Below are 14,472 nucleotides of genomic sequence, written 5' to 3'. Positions count from 1 at the left end.
ACACCTGCTGGGACCCCAAAACATTCCACAGTAGGTTATTATATTTCCTTTTATTAGTCCCCTACCGGTGTACACCGGAGGGGACTATAGGTTTGCACGCCGTCTCTCCGTCCCTCCGTCCGTCCGTCAGTCCGTCACGCAAAGAACAGTTTTCCGGACTTTTTTTCTAAACTCTTAATGCTAATGATTTCAAACTTGGCACATGGTTTCCTCATGATAAGTTACAGATCAGGTTCTAACTTCACGACGTTTCGATCATTTTTGACAAAGTTAAGGCACTTTGAACTTTGGGAATTCTGATAATTCTGATGATCCTTAACTCAGTGCCAATTTAAGTTTTAATTTCCTTTAAAAAACATTTTCTCTGCAATAATAGGACCGATTGAGATCAAATTTTCACCATAGGAGGGACTCGGTGTGTCGGATATTTTAATGGTAATTATGACGTCACAGGTCATGTGGTTCGGGCGCCATATTGTTTTTCGTGAAAACACGAAAACCCCTTTTTCTCTGCAACGGCTGAACAGATCGAGGCCAAACTTTGCAGGCAGGATTGCATACCCATGACGAACAAAAAAGTCAGCGAGCATGACGTCATGCGTCACATGGTTTCAGAGTTATGACGTTTTTAAGCATGAACCTTTAAAACCGAGCCCCTCCCTCATTTTTGATCCAATCGAGGGGAAACTTCACAGATCTGTTCCGCATGTCAGTCTACTAAAATGTCCTTTTGAAATTTGCGATAGCTTACGTGGTTTGGCAGATATCGTTAATTAAACGAAAATATTTTAAAAATGGATATCTCTTGAATCGCTTTATTGATCGACGTGAAACTTCATACTATAGTAGACGTCATGAAGAGTAACAAGTGTGCAAAATTTCAAGATGATTGGATGTACGGTCTGGAAGCTAGAAGTTGTTATTGCGTGAAGAAGAAGAGGCGTCCAGTGTGCGGATTTAATTATTTATCACATGTACAGACAAAGCATCGTTGGACACGACATGTCGCGGTCATTTTAACCTCAAATAAAATTCTAATTTAAGATTTGTCAATAGCTGAGGTATATTAACAAAGAAATAAAACAGATTTGGTCAAATTCTGACTTTTTTAACTCGATCGCATTTTTTTTTTTTTTTTTTTTTTTTTTTGTATACAAGATCGAGGCTCGTGAAAGAGCGAGCATTAATCACACAGAAAGACAGACCGACACATAAAACATATAACATAGGGAGCGGTAGACAAGATGGGGAGAGAGGGGGAAGGACACAAACACAACATTTGAGAGCAGGGACCGAGAGACATGGAGACATCGAGAGATCTGAGAGAGGGCGAGGGCTTTGGGGGGGGGGGCGTGGAAAGGGGGCGGTGGGAGAGGTATAAAATATATGGACACTGCCAGGACTTCCAGGAAAGAAGTTGGAATTTCAAACAAGGTGGATCTGGGGTGAATTAGCGGGGGTAGAAAAGATCAAGGTTTTGGATGGGGGAAGATAAGACATGGTGGTGAACAGCTGTTTTAAAGACCTGGAGGGAGGAGTGGGATTGAAGGGAGTGAGGGAGTTTGTTCCAGAGGCGGGAGAAAAGAGGAATGAAAGAGTGAAGGTGAGCAGAGAGCCGAGATTTCGGCAGTTTAACCATCAGAGGGTTGCTGGCAGATCTTGTGCGACCTGTAGGAATATTTGGGGGACAGAGCACAGAGAGAGCTGGGGGTGCAAGGCCGGAGAGGAGTCGGTAGAAGACAGAAAGACCACCTACCTGCCTGCGGTGAGTGAGTGAAAGGCCCTCAGAGATAGCTTCATCACGGGAGATTCCAATAATTCTGAAAGCTTTGGTTTCAACAGCGTGAAGCCGAGCTAGGTGTGAGGCAGGAGCACCGGCCCATAGGGGAGAACAGTATTCCATTGAGCTGCGGATGAAAGCCTTGTATGTGGTGAGGAGCTCAGGTGTGCCGAGGAAGGACTTCGCACGACGGAGGATGCCCAGTCGGCGACTGGCTTTGGAGGCCAGCTTGGAAATGTGGTTTTCCCAAGAAAGATCATGGCAGATAGTGAGACCCAAAATCTTGAGCGACAGAACTTCTTGGAGAGGATTGTTGAGAAAGTAGATGGGAGGGTTGTCCAGTCGATCTTTTCGGAGAGACATAGTAAGAGTGTGAGATTTGTCAGGATTGAAAGACATGTTCCACTTGTTTGACCAGTCTGTGATTTTGTCCAGGTCTTCAGAGAGTGAGGAGGCAGCAGACTGCCGATCTGAGGGAAGAGGAATGGAGCGGCAGAGAGTGGAGTCATCAGCAAAGAGATAGAGAGGATTTTCGAGAGAGTCAGAGAGATCATTGATGAAGACCAGAAAAAGCACGGGGCCCAGAACACTGCCTTGGGGAACTCCAGCCTGAACAGGAAGAGGAGATGAGAGAAACCCATTCAGGGCCACACGTTGACGACGACTAGAGAGGAAGTCCGCCAGCCATGCGTGGAGATTTCCATGGATACCAAAGGAGGAGAGTTTGGTGAGCAGAGCGGGGTACCAGACCGTGTCGAAGGCACGTGATATGTAGAGGGAGACAGCTCTAATTTCCTGTTTGGCATTGAGGACCTCCATCCATTGTTGAGACAGCAGAAGCAGCATGTCCAGAGTAGAGTGACCTGGTCTGAAACCAAATTGATGATCAGAGATCAAGCCATTGGAGAAGAGGAAAGATTTCATATCCGAAGCAATGATGGATTCCATGACTTTGCTGATAATTGGGAGAAGGCTGATTGGTCTGTAGTTGCTAGGATCTGTTTTTGCACCTTTTTTGTGCAAAGCGGTGATGTTGGCTGATTTCCAAGCAGATGGCAGTTGACCTTGAGCAAAAGAGAGGGTGAAGAGAACAGAGAGAGGGTGAGATAGAGCAGCAGAGCAGGATTTTAGGACCCGTGGGCTGATGCCGTCGGGTCCAGTTGCAGAATCAGAGTCGAGGGTTGACAGAAACTTTTCCACCTTGTCAGGAGGAAAGGACACGGAGTCCAGGAGCAGCAGGGTACGACTGGGTATGGTGGGTACAGAGAGGGATGGGTTTGGGACACAAGATTTAGAGGCAAACACAGAGTTGAGGCATTCAGCTTTTTCACGTGCGGAGTCAGCTGTGTAGCCGTTTGAGGTAAGGGAGGGTATGGAGGGGGAACAAACACCAGAAATCAGAGATCAAACACCAGAAATCAGAGATCATTTGACAGAGTTGTGACAATCTGAGGAAGAAGAAACCTCGCATTGGCTTCTCCAATGTGCCATAAAAAAAATGGATATCTCTTGAATCGCTAGTACCTCAGACCATGAGTTGGTAATTATATAATTCACACAGTGCAATACGTGCAGGCCGCTCCACGGAGCGACCTTGCGGGCTTATCAACGAGGCGAGGCGTGACACACGTGTCTCAGCATACCTCAGATCAAGTTTGAAAACCAGCATCAACCGTGCCTAAATTTGCATATTCGATCATTTTTGACAAAGTTATGGCACTTTGAACTTTGGTAGGGGACATGTATTGCAGCGCAATACTCAGAATGCTTGTTAAAATATGCAACTTTAATGGTTACTAAATGCTGCCCCCATCATGTGACCAGATCCTCAGCTCTGATTGGTGTATTTTTGTGGGGACATACGGACAGACAAACACTGTTCTGGACGGCATTGCCCTATGAGCTACGCCATAAAAATCACAGCACAGTCTGATTCTCAACTTCCATCAATTACCCAGATTGTGTGACAAATCTATTTATACATAACAATATTGTTTAAAGAGGACAAAAAAAACAAGGTGTTCTTTTACAAAGAGCAAAGTCATGGAGATGTATCCAATTGCTTATGTTGGATCAAGTGAGCATGGGACCTTGAGTTATATACTGCAGCATTATTTTCAGGACCAAAAACAGAATTAGGTAATAATTCAGGGAAAACGAGTACAGTAAAACGTGATTCCGGTCATATGACAGACAGGATGAGGTTCAACCACTGAAGCAAATTTCAACCAGGGAAGGTGGCATTACCAGATTAACTTAACAAAATATCATATTAAGTTAATTGTTTTAGTGTCCAACACTTGAGGGAGTGTGTGTGTGTGTGTGTGTGCGTGTGTGTGTGTGTGTGTGTGTGTGTGTGTGTGTGTGTGTGTGTGTGTGTGTGTGTGTGTGTGTGTGTGTGTGTGTAGTAAACCCTTAATTATCGCGGGTTAAGCTTTTACATCCTCGACCATTATCGTGTAACTTCTCGTGATACCTATTTAGTTGTCGAGGGGGCTTCATTTCGAACATTCCCGTTTTTTTCCAAGCAGAGATGTGAGTCATTGTTTGTGTCCACGTGGATGGTTTTCTCGCAATCTCGCACTGGAAGCTTTTCGTAGTTTCTCACGCACCGTTTATAATAAACGAATCTACTGTGCGGTATATCCGTGCAAGTGTAGCCACAAGTATGTCCCTGAAGTGTTTTTTTGCACCACTAATAATGATGCCCAAGTTTCAAGTGATGGACAAAAGTGAATCTTGGGAAAAAGGCAGAAAAGAGTGACGATCTCGCAACTATGCGAAAAAAAAAATCATCTTCCTGGTGTGGGGTTGGGGAAGGGGAGGGTGGGAAATGGACGTTTGTTGGTTTACGGAGCTGCAGAATGATTTATAAAAGAAACATTATGGACAGATTACAAAGGGAAACAATTTAAAAGCTTAATAGGTGAGGGATGGTGGAAGCTTTAGACGCATTGCGGAATGGAGGGGCCACGTTTAATCTGTTTCAACACAACGGAAGCTTCATCGTAAAGCCGATTTATATTCATTTTACATGTTTGTTTCAATTGTCATGTGTTTATTTTTGACTGCCACTGACCTTCCTCTACATTTTCTCGAAGAACAGGAACCCCACTCACTTTTTCTCATAGGCCCTTTGTTTTTACTTTCACAGTTTTGGATGTCACAGAATTTCTTAGGAACGTAACCTCCGTGATATTTAAGGATTTGGTATACTAGGCATGCGTACCTGTCGCTTTGCTGATGGGTTTAATCAAAAGACAGCAATTTGTACTTCACAAACATATTACATATCTATCGGTGTGTCGACGAGGACGTAAAATGAAGTAAAACATGTGAAACTAGAACAATGCGACTGTGTTGCCAATATGCCTCTGCATAGTCCCACAATGGGTAGATGCCATCACTCTGCATATGTATGGGTAGTGGATCACGTTTGTGAAGTTTCCTGTTGATCGGATAAGGTTCGTATTTCTATCCAAGATGGCTGCTAAACCACGTGACCTATGACATGATCATTTTCAAACGATATGCAACAGTGCTGTTAGATGATATTTGTAAAATTTCGCATCGATAGGGTGAGCAGTTTCAGAGATATAATTATTTAATATTTTCCTTCAATCCTAAATGGCTGCCAAACCATGTGACCTATTATGTCATAAATTTAATATTTCAATACAAATCGGTCATAGATCATGTGCATGCAATTTCAGATTTTTAGGATCAGGAATTCGATTAAAATTACCTTTTCTTTCTGTTTTTCTCGACCTTCCCCCTTCCCCATCGAATTCCTTTAGGATCAGGAATTCGATTAAAATTACCTTTTCTTTCTGTCACCTACCCCTCGACCTTCCCCCTTCCCCTTCTCGACTTCCCCCTTCCCCATCGAATTCCTTTAGGATCAGGAATTCGATTAAAATTACCTTTTCTTTCTGTCACCTACCCTTTCTGTCAAAAGTTTTGGAACGCGCTGCAGCCACTCAACTCAAACATCACCTCTCTGCCAATAACCTGTATGAAACATTCCAATCCGGATTCCGCTCCAACCACAGTACTGAAACTGCTCTCCTCAAAATCACCAACGACCTTCTCCTCTCCTCTGACGCCGGCAACCTCAACATTCTCATCCTCCTCGACCTCAGCGCCGCCTTTGACACCATCGATCACACCATCCTCCTCACCCGACTTGAAACCACCTTTAACGTTACCGGCACTGCCCTCTCTTGGATCAAATCATACCTCTCTGACAGACGCCAGTTCATCTCCATCAATAACTGCAAATCCCCCACTGCTCCCCTCCCCCAAGGTTCAGTTCTTGGCCCCCTCCTCTTCATCCTGTACCTGTCCCCCCTTGGTCACTTAATCCGCCGTCATGGTCTCCAATTCCACTGCTCCGCCGATGACATCCAGCTTTTCATCTCCACCAAGTCCATCTCCACCGCCACCCACTCTATCCTGACAAACTGCATCTCTGAAATAAAATCCTGGCTTCAAATCAACTTCCTCAAACTTAACTGTGATAAATCTGAAATAATCATCATTGGCCCAAAAACGCTCATAAAATCCACCCATAACTTTGCCCTCAACATCGACGGTTTCCCAGTATCCACCTCCCCTCACATCCGGAATCTTGGCATCATCTTTGACCAAACCCTCTCCTTCGACAAATACACTAAACAGATCACAAAGACAGCCTTCTTTCACCTGAAAAACATCGCCCGTCTCCGTCCATCCCTCTTCTCCACGGCTGCAGAAACCCTCATCCACGCCTTCATCACCTCCCGTCTGGACTACTGCAACAGCCGTATGGTTCACCCTCGATAATCATCAATAAACTCCAATACATTCAGAACTCCGCTGCCCGTCTACTCACCCATTCCCGGACCCGTGACCACATCACCCCCGTCCTTTACAAGCTTCACTTGCTCCCCATCCCCCAGAGAATCCAGTACAAATCCTCCTCTTGACCTACAAAGCCCTCCATAACCTGGCCCCATCCTACCTGACTGACCTCCTCTCCAGACACACTCCCACCCGCAACCTCCGCTCTGCTGGCACCAACCTCCTGACCCCCCCCCCCCCCATGCGGACCAAATTCAGATCCTGGGGGGACAGGTCCTTCTCCATCGCTGCTCCCACCCTCTGGAACTCACTACCTCACACCATCAGAGACTCCTCCTCACTCACCACATTCAAAACATCACTCAAGACCCACCTGTTCAACACTGCATTCAACATTTAAGCCACAGCATTTAACTTCTGACTATCTCTTCTCCTTCTCCTACCTTTTGCTTTGATTATTTACCTGTTGATTTTTGTCTTTTTGCACTTGTTTTTTTGTACTCTGTCAAAGCGTCTTTGGGCTTCTTGAAAAGCACTATATAAAATAAATGTATTATTATTATTATTATTAACATAGGCCAAATTTCTAAAATTGTCAACTTCATCATATTAACTTAAACATTGAAGACGATTTGCATATCAAGTCACTGAAGTCAATCACGAATTATTTTTGAGGTCAAAAGGATGCTCTACTGATTGCCATTCTACTTTGTTCTGTTTTGCCAAGTGTCGCTCTATGAGTGATTTTTCATTTGTTTGTTTGTTTGTTTTTCCGCACAGATTAAATATGATTTTCTCTGCAACTGTTCGTCTGATTGACAGGAAATTTTCACCATAGGTGGAACTCCACCTGTATAATTATTTAGTCATAATTATGACGTCATTGGTCATGTGGTCCAGACACCATCTTGGAAAAACCGAAAAACTTTGCACCTCTATATCTCCAAAAGCGCTATATAGAAAAAATTGAGACATGGCTCATTGTAAAGAACTCTCCATGGGGAATAAAATATGTTAATGATGATGTCATAGGTGCCTCCATTATGGCATCATAATTCGACAAGTACAAAACGTCATCCGATCAAGATGAAATTTCTTGAGCATCATCATTGGTGGAGAAAAAATAAAGATGTCATTGGTCACGTGGTTCGGCCGCCATATTTGTTTTACTACAAAAGCCTTAAAAATCACTGAAAACACGTCCTGGGTCTGCAATCTCTGATTGCTCTTTCTTGTTTCTGTGGAAACAAGTGTGTGTGTCTTTCTTCTGTATACTTTCATATGGTTTCTATTGCTTAACAAAGTATCACTATATATAATTGTGTGTGCTCCTCTGGTGTCCCTTTAAAAGGTTACTGCTATCATCTATATATATAAAACACAGTTTGTGTGTGTGTGTGTGTGTGTGTGTAATATTACCGATAGACTCCTAAACGGAGAGGCTCACGTGCTTGATATTTGGCATAGACATGGCCATTGAGCCTGGGAAGAACATGCCGACCTAAAAAAAAAAATTTCATAATATTTTTTTACCATATTTTTACCTTAGCGCATTTCAGCGAGGAATATTATGCACGGAATCTGAGGCGGTGGCAGAGCAGCGCGCTGATTCGCTCAGAGCGATCACGTGATGTTCCTTGCCGCCATAAACTCACAGTTACGCGTTCGCACGTAATTCAGAGCGAAAAGCGATTGCGTTTTTTCACATTTCAGCGAGGGACATTGCCATTCACACCACATAGGTTTTTTTTTTCTTTCATCTTTAGATCCATATTTTTTTTCAGCGAGGAATATTATACACGGAATCTGAGGTGGTGGGAGAGCAGCGCGCTGATTCGCTCAGAGCGATCACGTGATGTTCCTTGCCGCCATCAACTCACAGCAAGTAGCATAGATTTTAGCATGATTAGCATTTAGCATGATTTAGCATGATTTAGCATAGATAGTAGCATGTTTCACATAGATTTTTTTTCAGCGAGGAATATTATACACGGAATCTGAGCCGGTGGCAAAGCAGCGCGCTGATTCGCTCAGAGCGATCACGTGATGTTCCATCCCCGCCGCCAGACCATTTTTTTATTTTTTTTATTTTTTTTTGTATACAAGATCGAGGCTCGTGAAAGAGCGAACATTAATCAAACATAACAGTTTGTGTGTGTGTAATGTAATGTTACCTCCCCTCCCCCCCCCCCCGTCCTCCCCTTCCCCCCTTACCCTCCCCCTTCCACCCTTACCCTCCCCCTTCCACCCTTACCCTCCCCCTTCCCCCCCTCCCCTCACCCTCCTCCCCCCTCCCCTCACCCTCCTCCCCCCTCCCCTCCTTCTCCCTCCCTCCCCTCCCCTCCCCCCCCTCCCCTCCCCAACCCCCCCCCTCCCCTCCTCAACCCCCCCTCCCCCCTCCCCTCCCCCTCCCCCCTATTCTCTCCTCCCCTCCCCCTGTTCCCCTCCCCTCCCCTTCCCCCTTCCCCTCCCCTTCTCCCTCCCTCCCCCTCCCCTCCCCCACCCGGCAATGCCGGGTACTTCTGCTAGTAGAATAATAAATGTTACCATTGGAGCCGCTACATTAAGCTCCAATTCTCACGTCTTCTTCCCCATTTTTAGTAATAGATGATTTGGCTGCAGACATTAGGTGAATGCACAAATCATCTTACGATAATTCACCAAATGTCCGTCTGTCCGTCCGTCGGTTCACAGGTACCGCAAAAACGGCTGAACCGATCGCAACGATATTTTGGGTGGGTAATCCTGGGACCCCCTGGAGTAAAATAGGCTATATTGTTTTTCCAATTTTCCAATTTTTCCAAACACAATGGAATAATATTTCCTGATATGAACAGTGATGTGGCTTTTATTGAAATTCTACAAATACTGTTTAGATTTTGATGAGAATTACGAACCTGCCGTGAATGCGGAAGTGGACAGATGCCGGCAATGAGCTGGTTTGATAATATCCCAATACAACCGTCATTTAAAACAGTATTTTGTTAAAGGATCAATTGATGATTGGAATTGAGTGAATACAATTACGATTTTGAATTCGTAATTGTGTTCACCCAACCGTATGGAACTTCACATCAGGATTTAAATATTTGTTTATGTCACGAATGTTGTTAAAAGTTTATTTTTTATATTAATGCTATTTGATTTGTGTTGGAGTTATGCTGTTTGGAATGAAAAAAGAGATATCGAGTTCAAGTGAATGACGAAATGCCGTGACGTTTTACGTTCTAAGCGTGATATTCGCGGATCACCATATGCAGATTCGCCATTGACTGGGTATGGAACAAACGTACCCGTTTATTTGTGAACGGGTACGTTTTTCATGTAAATCCTTCACGAACTTGCTGTCCATGTCTGACGTGCGACACAGGAATGTGGAATTTATTGGTTTCATGCTTTAGCATTCGCCGTTTCTGCATTGTCTGTTTGCTTCTTGCCTCCCACCTGTGCGTAGCATGGGTACCTCACCAGTTGTAGTAAATATGATTTGTACCTAATATCCCAGCATGATGAGCTAAGTGCTTCGATGGGAACAATACACAGGCCAATGTGAATATTACCAAGTTGAGTTAGGCTCAACTGCTCAACCATCACACCCAACCTTAGGCTACCAGGTATAAGAGGTACGCATGTAAACTGTCACTGTGGTGTTACGCAGGCAGTGTGATTCATTAATGTTTGTGCCATCCCTCGGATCGACGTTAAACTAGGCATTCCTGTCTGCTGGCATTGGTTGGCGGTGGACATTAAAGATCCCGCATCTGCTCCAACCTAAAGGGGGGCACTGCATAAGCGGTACTGCTGTTCCCCACAGCAAAATGATGCTATCCACAGCAATGTGCAGCATACAAAAGAAGCAGAAGAATGACACCCAACCTTATTGGTCGTGTAGCTGTCCCAGATGATGAGCTTGCCATCTTGAGAGGCACTGACAAGCAGCCTAAAGAGGTTGACATAAAAGAGGTGGAATGAAGTGTGAACGACAAAGTGTCAAGTTGAGAAAAATGAAGGAGTAATCTTTAGATAATCAGATATTAATACATTCATTAAAATCTATTTCAGGTTTGTTTGACAGTTAGCTTAGGAAGTATGGAATAGGGTGGATATGGAGGAGCCTTGGGGATGGGGTCTTGGGTTATTTGTAAACTATGAGCCAGTTATGTGTTCCGTGTACCATGGTCAATAGGCAGGACATTGCTATAAATTACCTGGAATCGGTACCCCAGTGCATCGCATAGATCTTCGCTAGATGCCCACGCAGCGTGCGCCGTGTACGCATCTGAATGCGCCCCACAGGGTCCATATTAGATGTTACCTGCCGGATATGGCGCACAGTCAAGGGAAAGCATCATCTGCCACCTCAATGCGCCATAATATTGCTGCAATGCGCAGATCTCTACCACCGATCCCAAACTCTATTCTGTGTGCTGCCACACAGGTTCTTAAATGCTCTCTTACCTGTGCCAGGTTTGTGTCGCCACATGCTTTCCTGGCATCCTGAAGAGAAACAGAGCAGAGAGAAAGTAGCAAGTCATCTTATCAAACTTCTACTCAAGTTGAAGGCTGGTTGTTAACATGTAATGGTGGCTGTTTAGCAACTAAATCTTGCTGGAAGACTTTATTAATACCCTTATTTGGTTCTTTAGCTGCTCGGCCTCCTGTCGCAACTGCTCCAACTCGCTCGTCTTCCCTGCCATCTCTCGGGTTTCCAATGCACACACCCCCTTCCAAAGAGTTTGAGCCCTGTGTGGAGAGAAAAGGCAACCCTGTATCAGAATAAACAGGTTATAAGTAAAGTATAATGCTCATCACATTATAATTGAGCAGAAAAGAGATGATTGTCCCATTAAGACTAATCATCATTCACAATTTGGTGTTTGTCTGTATATTTGACTGCGATACATTCAGTTGTTGCTTATCCAATCTTAACCAAACTTAGCAGGGGGACTAGGGGTCACATGATGGAGGTTGTAGCCACTATATTTGCTCCCCTCCACAAGGGGGTTTCCACCTTGAACAAATGCTGTGTCAAGGTGTATAAATAGCTTATCATGGTGGTTCATGGGGCACACACCTACCGGAAGTAAAAATAATATAACCACAAACTGTTTAGTAAGTTACGTCCAATACAAGATTACCTTTTTAACAGTTGCTGTTGTTGTTTAACACTAAAATGCAAGCAATTTGGAGGAAATCTGATGCTCCTAAGGCATTTTATGCTTATCTCATCAGCTGCCTGAACTAGCCCAGCCTATGGGCACGCTGCTAGCTAGGCCTCAATGACCTTTAGCTAATAAAGGTGCTTAAATGAGTCTTTACGCATGAATGATGTTACCATTAATGATGTTACGCATGATACCATTTCCTGTCCCATTTTTCTAGCCATCAGATTATATGTGGACTGCATATGGATTGTTTATAACTTGCATCTTGGGGCCTCACTGCCTCATATGTCGATCAGGTATAGCCTTCGTTGCAACATCGACGACAGCTAAGTAGGTTCATACCGTTCTACAAGGCAGTACACCATGAAGTTGCTATCGATATACCACCATACGTCAACCAAGCAGTCCACGCCATGAGAAACACAAACTGCTTTGTGCCTCTCCAGTGCATACCTTAGTAGTGACACACCTAATACCATAAGAGACCTTCCACCAGGAACAACAAATTAAACCACCTCAGAGCAATTTAAAATACTGTACAATGAGATAAGAAATACCACAAGAAAAATCGAACAGACTAGGACTCAAGCAGCACGAAGCCAACCACATTTGGACAATGATGCTGCGTAGCGATGTCCGGATACCATTCTGAGATTGACATTCTGACATGTGATTTCTCCCTGGCATGGCTTCAAGCGTGACATGCGATATTGCCCCCGACATCCTTACGGCCCAATTGTGACCTATACTCGATGCACAACCCTCATCCATAATGGTCGTTAGCATTGTTTAATACTCTCTTGAGGGAAATTTGGAGAAACGTGGACGTATAAATGGAAGGTGTATGTGCAAGAGTGGCTGGTCGCACATCTACCGGAAGTAACAGTTATTATAACTAGTTTTCCAGTTCTGTCAAGTCTGTTTCTTTCTGCTCACCTTCACTCCTTCATTCCTCTTTTCTCCCGCCTCTGGAACAAACTCCCTCACTCTCTTCAATCCCACTCCTCCCTCCAGGTCTTTAAAACAGATGTTCACCCCCATCTCTTATCCTCCCCCATCCAAAACCTTGATCTTTTCTACCCCCGCTAATTTCACCCAAAATCCTACACTTTTTTTTTTGAAATACCAACTTCTGTCCTGGAAGTCTTTGGTCCCCTTGTGTTTTATACCTCTCCCGCCCCGCCCCCCCCCCACCCTTCCCACGCCTCCTCCCCCCAAGCCCTCTCCCTCCCACACATCTCCCTACTCTCAAATGTTGTGTTTGTGTGCTTCCCCTTCTCTCCCCATCTTTTCTTCCGCTCCCTCTTTTTATATATTTTGTTTGTCTGGTTGATTTGTTTGTGAAATAAATGTTAGCTCTTTCACGAGCCTCGATTCAGTATACAAAAAAAAAAAAAAAAGACTTCTGGTAACATTCATGATTAGATTTATTTTCTCTTCTGGTATTCAACAAAAACATCGCACTCCATTATTTAAAATGTATTTAAAAAGAACGAAATTCTGCGTTATGTAAAATGTGACTTCAAGTCCTCAACTTTGTTACAAGTATTGAATAACAGGTAGACATTGTCAGGTTTACAAGGTGATTAATTGTTTTTATAAGAGTATAAAAGTGGCTTCATTCCACGTCTTTCATGATGCTCATTTTGGAGTTTTGCGGAAGGGAATCAGGATTCTTACCTCAATCTCGGTTTCGCAATGGACAGATGGATCCATTGTCTGTTTGCTCAGCTTAAAATTGGTGGAGGGAATGATTTGCCTCTTCATTTATTATGTAGACAAATGTAGCATAATTTAGAAAACCTTTCATCAGAGCAGCTTGGTGGCAGAGAGAGAAAAAAAACCTTGTTGCAATAACCTCACATATGGGTTTGACTTCCATGGCAGTTCAGATGCGTGGCCCAGAGAGTAGAAGGACACCACCAACTGTATAAGCACATAAAATCCACTGGCAGAGGTTCACACTCTTGAACTTATTGACCTCACTATCAGCCATGACCTTTCCTGGCCCAACCACATTACTCAGCTAACCTCCAAAGCCACAAAGCCATTCCTGGGCATACTCCGTCAATCCAAGTCTTTCCTTGGAAAATCAGAGCTACTCACAGTCAACAAGGCCATTGTCAGTAGCTCAATGGGGTATCGCTCACTGCTATGGGCTGTCGCTCCAGCATCACATCTGCGTCTCCTAGATTCTGCGCAAACTAAATTTCTCAAAATTATTGTAATCTCCCATAATGAGGCCGAAGCACAAGGTATATTGCTCTCACATCGCAGGCAGGTCTCTCTGTTTTCTATCATCTATTCTCCAATATTGCTCCCTCTGCTCTAAGTCCTGCTCTGCTGCTCTATCTCACCCTCTCTCTGTTCTCTTCACCCTCTCTTTTGCTCAAGGTCAACTGCCATCTGCTTGGAAATCAGCCAACATCACCGCTTTGCACAAAAAAGGTGCAAAAACAGATCCTAGCAACTACAGACCAATCAGCCTTCTCCCAATTATCAGCAAAGTCATGGAATCCATCATTGCTTCGGATATGAAATCTTTCCTCTTCTCCAATGGCTTGATCTCTGATCATCAATTTGGTTTCAGACCAGGTCACTCTACTCTGGACATGCTGCTTCTGCTGTCTCAACAATGGATGGAGGTCCTCAATGCCAAACAGGAAATTAGAGCTGTCTCCCTCG

General features: G+C 44.1%; 1 protein-coding gene across 2 annotated transcripts in view; it reads right to left on the bottom strand.

Moving 5' to 3' along the window:
• The window catches only part of LOC137429025 (guanine nucleotide-binding protein G(I)/G(S)/G(T) subunit beta-1), a 139,085-nt gene that overhangs the window by 24,914 nt on the left and 99,699 nt on the right, over positions 1–14,472 (bottom strand). For both annotated transcript variants that reach the window (XM_068119020.2, XM_068119021.2), the window contains exons 2-5: positions 11,251–11,365; positions 11,081–11,119; positions 10,831–10,937; positions 10,499–10,562 (exon numbers count right to left, since the gene is read on the bottom strand). In XM_068119020.2, coding sequence (XP_067975121.2) covers positions 10,499–10,562; positions 10,831–10,937; positions 11,081–11,119; positions 11,251–11,319 — 279 coding nt within the window. In that variant the 5' untranslated portion in view covers positions 11,320–11,365. The remainder of the gene's footprint in view (positions 1–10,498; positions 10,563–10,830; positions 10,938–11,080; positions 11,120–11,250; positions 11,366–14,472) is intronic.

Source organism: Myxine glutinosa, chromosome 6, assembly GCF_964187855.1.
Source record: "Myxine glutinosa chromosome 6, kmMyxGlut1.1, whole genome shotgun sequence".
Lineage (NCBI taxonomy): Eukaryota > Metazoa > Chordata > Myxini > Myxiniformes > Myxinidae > Myxine > Myxine glutinosa.
This window is presented reverse-complemented; position numbering and strand designations above follow the sequence as displayed.